Genomic DNA, 10,758 nt, shown 5'->3' on the forward strand with positions numbered 1-10,758 from the left:
CATAGATCCATCTCCGGTAAAGGGATCAAGGATCGGTATCATATTCTAATTCTGCATCAAGCACTCCAATACTCTCTTTCTTTCATTTTCTTTTTATTAGTCATTCAATTTTATTCAATTATATTTAATCATTTTTTAATATAGTTTTAAAAAAATTTATTTAACTTCTTTTGATTTTGAGGATGTTACCCTTCAACCCATAGATTGACCAAAATAGAAAAGATTTTCTAATTGTACCTTTTATTCACTCGAAAAAATAATGTCTCGAGATTGAATGGATACCATCTAATATTTTAGATGGCAAGATCTAATTATTAGAAACTTCAAATTTCAAAAAGCAATTTTGAGAGTAATCATCTAGTAATTCTTAAGTGCTGCATAAAATTGCAGATCGAAAAAGTCCTCCCAAGTGGGTCTTCTGATCAAGTGAGTAGACGCATACATGATTTTCTAAATTGAAAGTTTGTCTATGTGATAACGCATAATGTATATAAATTAAAATTGTTAGTTTTTTTTCATCTGCAAGATCACTTACAATATCCAATTACAAATATAATTACTCTTGAAATTAATAAATAAATAAATAAACGGTGCACTTGCTACTACTTAAATACAAATATTTTATTCAATAAATAAAAATTTGATATATTGCTTTATTAGAATAAGAAAGTACAACAAAAAAATAAAATAAAGTAAGTAAAGTTGTCAGAGATTACTTTAACCGGGCTTAGTACACCCCACACCGAGTCTCCTCCTTCTAATGATGCTCGGGCTCAATGATCGATCTCTTGATTCTACTAAGTATACTCCAAAAGCATATGGATCTTATGTAGTGCTAAGGCCTCAATACATTAGCCTACCTTAAGCCCCTTGGCTTAACCTTAGAGAAATGAGAAAGCCTAATCAAGAGAGACATAGAATTCCCATAGTGGGGTGTGCCCCCCATTCATCACCCAAAGAGAGAGAAACATTGTTTGGGGTGTGGCCCCTTAGAGAGAGCTGAGACAGAGAAGAGACAAGTGAGAAGATGAGAGGTGTAGAGAATTATGAGGGGGGAACGTGTCTTTATAGATTTGTATGCCTTAGGCTTTACCATATATAGTGAGATCAAATCTAAACATAATAAGACTTGTGGGAGGAAAGATGTGAGTCATCCATTTCTTAGATCAATGATCAAGATTTAAAAAGAGGTGCTAAAACCTTATCCTCTATTTCCTAAACTTATTTTCATCAAATATTGAAATAAGTAAAATATACACATACGTTCTCATTTAATGGATATTCGTTCCTTATTCATTCAATCTTTAATCAATCAAAATATCTTGATTTACAAGACATACCAAAATTTATTATATTGATTCTTAATGCAAGGAGATTTCATACAAAAATAAAAAAGCAACTAGCATGGGGGTGTCTCACAATTTTTACTAAGCAAACCTCCTATGGGTCACCCTAGGTCGCCCCTCCTGGGCCCCACCCAATCTACCATGTACATTTAAATTGGCCCCCATATCAAATGGTGGGTCCCACATATTTTGCTAAATATTTAATTTCACTTTTAGACTTTAAAAATAGAATTTATTTCTCTTGAATTTTTTAAAATATTGAAAATAGATTTTCTCTTATATTATAAATCCAAATGATAAAAATAAAATATCAATAAAATCATAAAAATTCAAATAATTATTCTAAAGATCATATAACATAAAATTAATTAAAACTAATTAATTTTGATGGGAATCAGATTTGTATATGTCTAGAAATTATGAATATATTGGAGCACTTCACCTTCAACTTTGGACCATAATCCACTCTAGCTTTCTTAAACCGACTCAGCGGTTTCCATGACCGACAGTCCACTTCATGGGTTCATGATTGGGCCACCAAAGTCAGTTAATAGGCTAGAAGACGTAATCCTAGTATATGAATTACACGTTCTCCCCAAGAGACAAATCTACGGTCTCCCAAACCATGATGCAATCACATCTCCATGGTACATAAGGGTAATCTCTCACACATGTACGTACTTCACCCTCAATGGTTGATTGTTATCTCGATACGGCTATTTATATACATATTGTGTGATGGTTCAGGGATGAGGCTTTGACCTAGTCTCTAAAGGCCAACCATCACACACAAGGGCCGCACAGTCTCTCGGCTCATTCATTCGGGTAACTTCGACCCAATCGAGAGATGACCCACTGAACCCTCATCAGTTTAACTATATCCCCAGGTACCTTGGGTTTTCTAACTCGACTAGCCTAACAAGTTGAGCCAAGTTCGAGTATCAGAAAATAGCATTTGCCTAGTATAGCCCACAAGAGGAGCACACTCCTACTGAGTTTATGTTTCATTATATAAAATGTTTATACAAAATCTCGTAAGCGCCTTTAATGGCCACATAAACCCAGATAAACACTACCTTAATTGCTTGTTTAAATAGTCCAAGATACTTTTAGTCTCTTGGGTAGGTTTCATATTTCAAAATCTCAGGTTGATTTGTTTCTGATCATCCATCTTATTCACACATAAGAAATACCCTCCATTATACATTTTGGGTTAGAGAGCATGCCCTGGTGTGCTCACCTCGTTAGGTTTAAATCATAGGTGGGCTTTCACGTACAAGTATTGGATATGAATCCTGGACAAGATCCTAAGATGCGGTCTTTTGTAAGGAGAGAGCATTCCGACTTTTCAAATAAGGCTACACTAGCCCTTTAAGGAGGCTTTGGTAAGAGAAGGAAGCAAGTTCAAAATCAGTGTTTTAAAACCTTTTGATTTTTTATGCGGTTTGATAAGTAGGATTGAATCAGTTCTCTCACGCTTATATATATATATATATATATATATATATATTATCGCTTATGTAATGTTTTTTAGGCTCCTTTAAATCCCCATCTTATAATTTCTTATTTTAATTTTAATTTTAATTTTTTATTCTTTAATATTTTTTAGATCACGATTTGAACTGATCCAATCCAATCTAGAATACAGATCCAATCAAACTTGAATGTGGAATGAGCCATCCAAGCAGGGTGGCAACGACCCCTATGACCCAAAGGATAGACCCAATTTGAATTTGGGTTAAAAAATTGGATCCGTTGGGCCAGGTCCACTATTTAGCTCTGAACCTGGGTCTAGGTCTCATGTCATTTTTCGAGTTTGAGTCCGAGTCTGGGTCCGGGTCCGGGTCCAGGCTACCCCGAACCAACCCGATCTGTTGCCAGTCTCCATCCGAGCCACCGATCGAGTAAAGACAAAAATAAAACAAAGGAGTCTCCAGTCCAAGAGCAGTGGGTACCACAGGTGACTAGATTACATGTGTGCTGCCAATAAAATCAAACCACATTAAAAACCAGGACGTTATGCCACGTCACGTTTTCCATGCATGGAAGCCAGAGGCCGCCTCTTGTCTCTGTGTCGGCCACCGCCATACAACCATGCAAGAACCTCTCGAAAAGTACCGTCATCTTCAATTCTAAGATATCGGCAAACCTTTATATCTCAGATAAATTTCGAGCGAAATTCGGCTCATGGTTTGGTGGGTCGCTGGTTTAAGCTTTTTAATCCCTGCTCTTGACTATCCTATCATGATGATTGAGTGGCTAAGATCCTCATAGCATCCACCTCCACGTTAATCTGTCATACAAGCCGCTTGTCCTGGTTTCTTGCTTCCCTAGCTCACCTAATAGGCTAAATCTGTTGTGACCTTTGTTGGTTGGCAGGATATAGAATTTTTATTTACCCAAAAAAAGAAAGAAAAAAGGTTATAGAATTCTAGCTTTTAATTTAATTGATGATTATTATTTTGATAAATTAAATTATGTATTTAGTATGAGTGAGTTCCAATAAAAATAGATTAGTGTATTTAGAATCTTAATCAAGAGGGTGGAGATTTGCGCTCGAAATTATTCAGAACAATCCTAATAAGTAAGTTTTATCATACTGGACAAAAAGTTTTCTATTTCTATTTTTATTTTATTTTATTTTTATATTTCAAGAGTTACTATTCATGGGTTAGTTTTCACATGTACTGATTATGGAATTTTAGTACTATTTAGGAGTATTTTAGAGTATTAATTACTTACTTAGATGTTAAGTTTTTTTCGGCTTTGAAAAGGTAGGATATCACATTACAGGTTGTTATGTTATTTGAATGAAATTTATTTTGTAAAAGAAGAAAGTTTCTCTGCTCTTTACTTGATTTACAACTTTGCCTTTTCTCAATTATTGATGATCTTTATTATATGAGGTTCAAGAAAAGGTATATTTAATTTTCCACCGTTATTTCTTACATCAATTTGGTATTAGAGCACATATTTTCATCAACAACAAAACCAGAAAACTATGGCCAAATCTTGGGTTTATTGATTTTAGGCCAAGGTTTGCCCGTCATCTTAGATCTTGTTAATTTCACCAATGTTTTGTTGATTATTTGTATAGGATTTGTGATTTCGTTGAATCCATGGCAACGAGAAGGGCGAAGTGAGACTTTCATATATCCACTTCATAATCCTATAAATGAAGCAAGTATCTATCGTAGGAAAGATGATGATCTTTCCTCCCACAAAGATATTGAATTTAATATGTTCTACTTTCACGATCCGCGTGAAGAATTAAGTGAATAGTAGAGTGATGAAAGACCTAGATATAGGGAGCATCACTCGAGGGTTTTTAATTTGAAGGAGGATACTCTTAATTTTGGCATAGGTTGTATCCAAAATCATCATGCTATAATTAAGATTTACCTCCATTCATCAACACTTGCTCAGATGAACAACATGATATCTTAAGAGATCCGATCTATGATGAGGATCAAGATAGAAATGATGATGTTTCAGAAGAGGATCTTGCTCATGAAAAATATGAAGAGAAGGCAACAAGGGACTGATCAAAATCGTGACATTTGAAAATCTCAAGGATATTGAAGAGGTTGGGCATTCAAAAGAGTTAGGACACTAGAATCAAAGTACTGCAATGGGAGCTTGGTATGCTTGTATACCTCAAATTATGGTTGTGGTTTCCGAGAATGGTGAAATAAATGTTGAGAAAGCCACTAAAGGCTAGACAATTTGGTTTGAAGTTTCATATGCAATTTCCAATGCAAGTTAGGGATAGCTAAATCTAATAAATTTGTATCAATTCCTTATTATACATTTCACTACTAGTTTTTTAGATATTTCTTCTTACCACAAGTAATATTTGAACCAATAAAGAAGAAGGTTTAAGAATGTGGTTTTGATGCTAAATTCAATTTAGCACATTTCAAAATTCGAAGATGCATTTTCTCCAAATATGAGAGATTGATGTAAGACAAGATTATTCCTATCTTAATTTTTATATAATTATTTTTATACTATTTATGAGTATTATTCACGAGTAACTATTTAGGTTATTATTCATGTGTTACTATTCACTTGGGCATTTTTAGAATATTAATATTATTTGGGGGTATTTTGGTGTCTTAGACTATTTTGGTAAGTTAACTTTAGGGTTTCATAGACTTATACAAGATGAGATTTACATTGTGGAATGCTTATGTTATTATAAAGAATTTTATTTTATTAAAGAAGAAAGTAATATCAGATGAAAATAAAGAAATTACAAATCAAGTGCTAAAGAAACATCCAAAGAAGAAATGATACCCACTTTAACCAAGGAATCTGCCTTATCATTCGCTTCATGATAAACATGGTTGAAGGAAATCGTCCAGTGTCGGTAGAAATCTAAAATTTCATTCCATGCTACCCTCATATTTTTCGGAGGTCTCCCAAAATTATTACACCAATTTATAATATTTAAAGAATTCCCTTTTATACTCCAGCATGATTCATTGCATTTTTCTCTCAAAATCTTAAGACCTTGTAGTAGAGATAACAATTCACTTTTTTAGTCGGTGCCTCCCAACCCAAGCCTGAGTACGAGTGCAAAATGAGACAATCCGAATTGAAAATAACTCTTTTTCTCTTGACTTGATTTACAACCATGTTTTTTCTTCATTATTGTTGATTTTTTTTTGTTTGAGGTTCGAGAAAAATGAAAAGTTATTTCCCAACCTCCGTTATTACAACACATATAATCAACCTCAAAAATAAATTTTAAAATGCACACCCTAACAAGTAAATTTTAATAGAATTAACGTAAGCCACCGATGTGATGATGAAGTTAGACCAAAGCCTTATGAGGATTTTTTCGACCCAAACTTCGACGTTATTGTTATGGAAAAACCTTTTATAGAGCCGAGGATCTAACCAATCAAACTACAGCCCACGTCAAAACTTTCACCAGAAGCGGTTGTTTTGATGCCCAAATACCCTCAAATTGATCATCTCAATATCAAGATGCATGGACATGAGAAAAAAATGGATTTCAAGTTTTGAAAATAGTGCATCTTGTAACATATTTTTTGACCGTAAATTTTCAAGGTTTTTATTTTCATATATCTGATTGATCTATACTATTCTTGAAGCTTTAAATTTTACAATTAAAATGAAAGTATATTTTAAGGCTATCACAAAGATTTCCAATATTGAAACCACATTTCTCGACACTATTTGAAGGTACGCTCTATTTTGATTGTTTCGAGCCTCGGCTCTATAAAAACCACACCCATTGTTATTTGGTAAAATTTTTTGAAATGAATAGAAAAATGGTAAAAGTTTATATAGAGTCGAGACTCTAAACAATCATATTGGAGCACACCTCAAAAATTTCACTAGAAGAGGTTATTTTGATGCCCAAATATCCTCAAATTGATCATCTCGACATCAAGATGCCTGGACATGAGAAAAAAAAATGGATTTCAAGTTTGGAAATAGTGCATCTTGTAATGCATTTTTTGACCGTCAATTCAAGATTTTCAAGTTTTCATAAATATGCTCTATTTAGACTATTTTTTAAGCCTTCAATTTTATATTTCGAGATGAAAATATATTTTAAGGCTATCAAATAGATTTGGAATATTGAAACCATATTTCTCAACACTATTTGAAGGTGCGATCTACTTTGATTGTGTAGAGCCTCGGCTTGATTGTAGAGCCTCGGCTTGATTGTATTAGTATGCTTCTTGTTGGAAAATTGTTTAATGCGTCTGGGACTGCATTTCTACATTTACGGTATTAAATATAAAGATGGATGCAAATAGGTGGTCTATCTAAATATAATCGAAACTAACGATCCAATTGTTTTTTTAATGGAATTATTATTTTTAATTTTCAAAATTTAAATTTATTTTTTCATATTCATGATCTCGATGTTAGAGATTAGATGTTAAAAATTATGTCAAAAAATCCATCTCAAAAATAGATTTTAAGAGGTCACTTATTTCTACATGGACTCATGGAAATTGTCTTTTCTTGTTATGTGTGTGCGTATTAATTTCTTGAAAAATAACGAATGCATATTTTCGTTTTCTTTTACTTTCATTACGAAATTTTATTTTTTAGAACTCCCACATCCAAAGTAAACATAGGGAATGTAAATTATCTTGTACAATATCCCAAGCATATTTGAATTCCTTTTTCTATTTTCTAATAAAATTCCAAAAATAAATGGTACTTTTATTTTCACATAGTAATTATTATTTCAAAATAAATAGTGTTAGTTTCAAATATGATACTTATAAAATTTTGAAGATGCAACCTCTTCAATCTAGCAACTAACATAAATAAGTAAAGAAAAATTATTTCATGAGTGAGCGGGCGCAAGAACCTGCTGACTTACAAACGTCCATCCTAAAAATAGACATTATCTAACAAAAATACTAAAATATTATATTTTAATACTAAAAATACTAAAAAATTATATTTTAATTTTAAAAGTTTAAAAGTTAATCAAAAGCGCACTGTATGTAATTGATTAAACAAAGCGTGCGGTTTGTATAGAGCCAAGGCTCTAAACAATCAAAGTAAAGCACACTTCCGAAGAGTGTCGAGAAATGTGCTTTCAATACTAGAAATCTTTGCGATAGCCTTAAAATATATTTTCATCGTTAACTATAAAATTTAAAGCTTCAAATATAGTGTAGATCGAGCAGATCTATGAAAATTTGAAAAACTTGAAATTTGACGGTCCAAAAATGCGATGCACTGTTTCCATAACTTGAAATCCATTTTTGTCCTCATGTCTATGCATCTTGACGTCGAGATGATCAATTTGAGGATATTTGAGCATAAAAAACAACCTCTTCTAGTGAAATTGTTGATCTATATGAACTTTTTCTAAACAAATCATTTGTATATCATAGATGATATAGTAATTCTGCAGTGGATCTTGAATTTTGAAATCCGGAGACATTCTTAAACATCTTTTCACCTGTGGACCAAGCGATTGGTGTGCTCCCAAGAGAGAATATTATGCTCCCGGTCAGACACTGTTAATCATTGATCCTTTCTCTTGCCGAAAGGAAAGTAGCAAAAGTTACTTCACTCTTTCACCCCAGGACAAAAAGAAAAAAGAAGGCTAAAAGAAAAAATAAAAATAAAAAATAAAAATAAAAATAAAAAAGAGAGAGAGAGAGAAAGAAAAGAGAAAAGACAAGAACCCACCCATTCATCTAAAGCCACTCTCCCAGCCTTTGCCTCCAGACGTCGCACGTATTCCCTCTCTCTGCACCTTTCCTCCGCCACTTTTCCCCAACCCACCACCTTTCCCTTAGCCTTATAAACCCCCAACCTCTTTCTTCTCTCTACACTAAAAAAAACCAGGCTTAGGAGAGGGAGAACATGAGCCAAGGCGGAGAGAAGCTCCCCTCCGGACCCAAGCCCCCACCGTCGCCCTCCCCTGCACCTGCAGGAGCCCGTATGGCCTACGCACCGGCCCGGCCCCACAAGCTGCTTTGCGGGGTCCTGACTGCCCTCATCCTCCTTGTAGGCAGCATCGCGCTCGTCTTGTGGCTCGTCTATCGCCCTTACAGGCCGCGCTTCTACGTCCAAGGCGCGGCCATCTACTCCCTCAACCTCACCTCTCCCTACACCATCTCAACCAGCCTGCAGTTCACTGTCTTGACGCGCAACCCGAACCGTCGCGTGGCCATTGAATACGACCGGCTCGCCGCTCTGGTGGTCTACAGAAACCAGGCCATAACGGCACCTGTGGGGTTGCCTCCTTTGCATCAGGAGAGGAAGAGCAGCGTGGCTTTTGCACCGGTTCTGGAGGGGAACGGGGTCCCAGTTTCGGGCGAGGTGGTGAGCGGCCTCGAGGGGGATGAGGCGTATGGCGCGGTGGCGATGAGGCTGGTTTTTCAAGGTAGGATGAGGTACAGAGGCGGGTTTTGGAAGAGTGCGTGGTATGGGATTTATGTGAAGTGCGAGGTCTTGATGGGGGTGAGGAGGGATGTAGCCGGTCAGGTCCCTGTCCTAGGGGCCCCCGGCTGCAGTGTTGAGATGTAGCCACTGCTAAAAAGTTACTGTTTCTAACGGAATTGCCTGGTCTAACTCGGAGTCGGCCCATTCAAACTTGGCAGCCGGCTCCAGGCTTCGAAGGATTGGATGCAGGTTTGTTTTTGTTATTGCTTCTTTTGGGTTCTGGGAACATGTAAAGAGGAGAAGAGTGTAGAGGCCTGGGGTTTAAAGAGGATTGATGAAAGAGTTGTTTTTGTTTTCTGTGGTTCTGGTTTGTGGTTTGATTTCGTGATTTCTCTCTCTCCCAGTCACCAGGTTTCAGCATTTTCCATGTTTCTCTTGCATTTCCCCCTCTACAATTGTCAACGATTAATACATTGCGCTGGTAGTATTGTCAAATTCGCTTCGCTTTATGCTGAATTCTTCTGGGTTTCGGCCCCCCATGAAACCCAACTCGGTTCTTCTTCCCTGTATCAAATCATTTTCAAAGACATAATTGAACACCTCTCTCTCTCTCTCTCTGCATCGGTGGTAACCAGGATGAATTCCTTATTCTTCTTTGCCTTTCTAAAAGATTTTCGAAATCTTTAAGAAATGATTGTGTTTGACGAAAATTTAATAAATATAACCATGACCCCTCTCTTTGTCAATATAAAAGTGCAGTGAATTCCAAAAAAAATGCAGTGAATTACTATTCGTAGAAAATCAGAATACCCTTTTCATCTCTTTCACTGTGGCAGGGTTAAAACCACGAAATATTGTTTATCGCAAGTGGTTTATTATGTGATTCGAGGCATATACTCCGCAAAACGTGAAGTTCACATTATGAATATGCCTTTGCTTTGTGCTCATTTTGAGAATGATGGATTATACTTATGAAATGTGATAACGGAAAGAATGGAATAGGCATATAGTAGTGTATGATTGAAGTTTTGGTTAATTGTTTCTTGGTGAAGCCCACAAAAGCAGTTAGAAACAAATGAGGAGGAAGACGCTCTTTTTTGACTATTAGAGATGCCTCAATAATTAAACACCTACACTTATCGGATTCCGTACTACAGAAGTAAAAGGCTTCTCTAACACTGAAAAGTTTTTTTTTTTTTTTGAATGGGTGAATCAGTGGGGACTTGCCCCAACCCTTCCACATCCGTAGATTTAAAATAAGTTAATCGTGAACCCTAAGAAAAGAGGGAAAATTACAAAAATCTCCCAAAATGAGAACAATCTACCCCAATCAAGTTTTTTTTTTTAAACAACTTTTACATTAAATTAAATTTTTTTAGCAAATACCCTCAAGTCCAAAAAATGATGAAAATGCCCACAATGTCGGACCACCCCCATTTTGTGTCGAACCGCTTGCCTAAAGTGTTGGACTCCATGTTTTTCAGAAGCCGAAAGTGTCGGATTGTCCCCATTT

At 35.6% G+C, this 10,758-nt stretch overlaps 1 protein-coding gene across 1 annotated transcript; it reads left to right on the top strand.

Moving 5' to 3' along the window:
• Positions 1-8,253: 8,253 nt before the first annotated feature.
• Positions 8,254-9,602, top strand: LOC18424551 (Late embryogenesis abundant (LEA) hydroxyproline-rich glycoprotein family). The gene has a single exon (XM_006829137.4). The coding sequence runs from the start codon at positions 8,724-8,726 to the stop codon at positions 9,387-9,389; it is 666 nt and encodes a 221-aa protein (XP_006829200.1). The 5' UTR covers positions 8,254-8,723; the 3' UTR covers positions 9,390-9,602.
• The last annotated feature ends 1,156 nt before the right edge of the window (positions 9,603-10,758 follow it).

This window comes from Amborella trichopoda, chromosome 9 (assembly GCF_054954075.1).
Source record: "Amborella trichopoda isolate Santa Cruz 75 chromosome 9, AtrichopodaSantaCruz75HAP2 v2.0, whole genome shotgun sequence".
Classification (NCBI taxonomy): domain Eukaryota; kingdom Viridiplantae; phylum Streptophyta; class Magnoliopsida; order Amborellales; family Amborellaceae; genus Amborella; species Amborella trichopoda.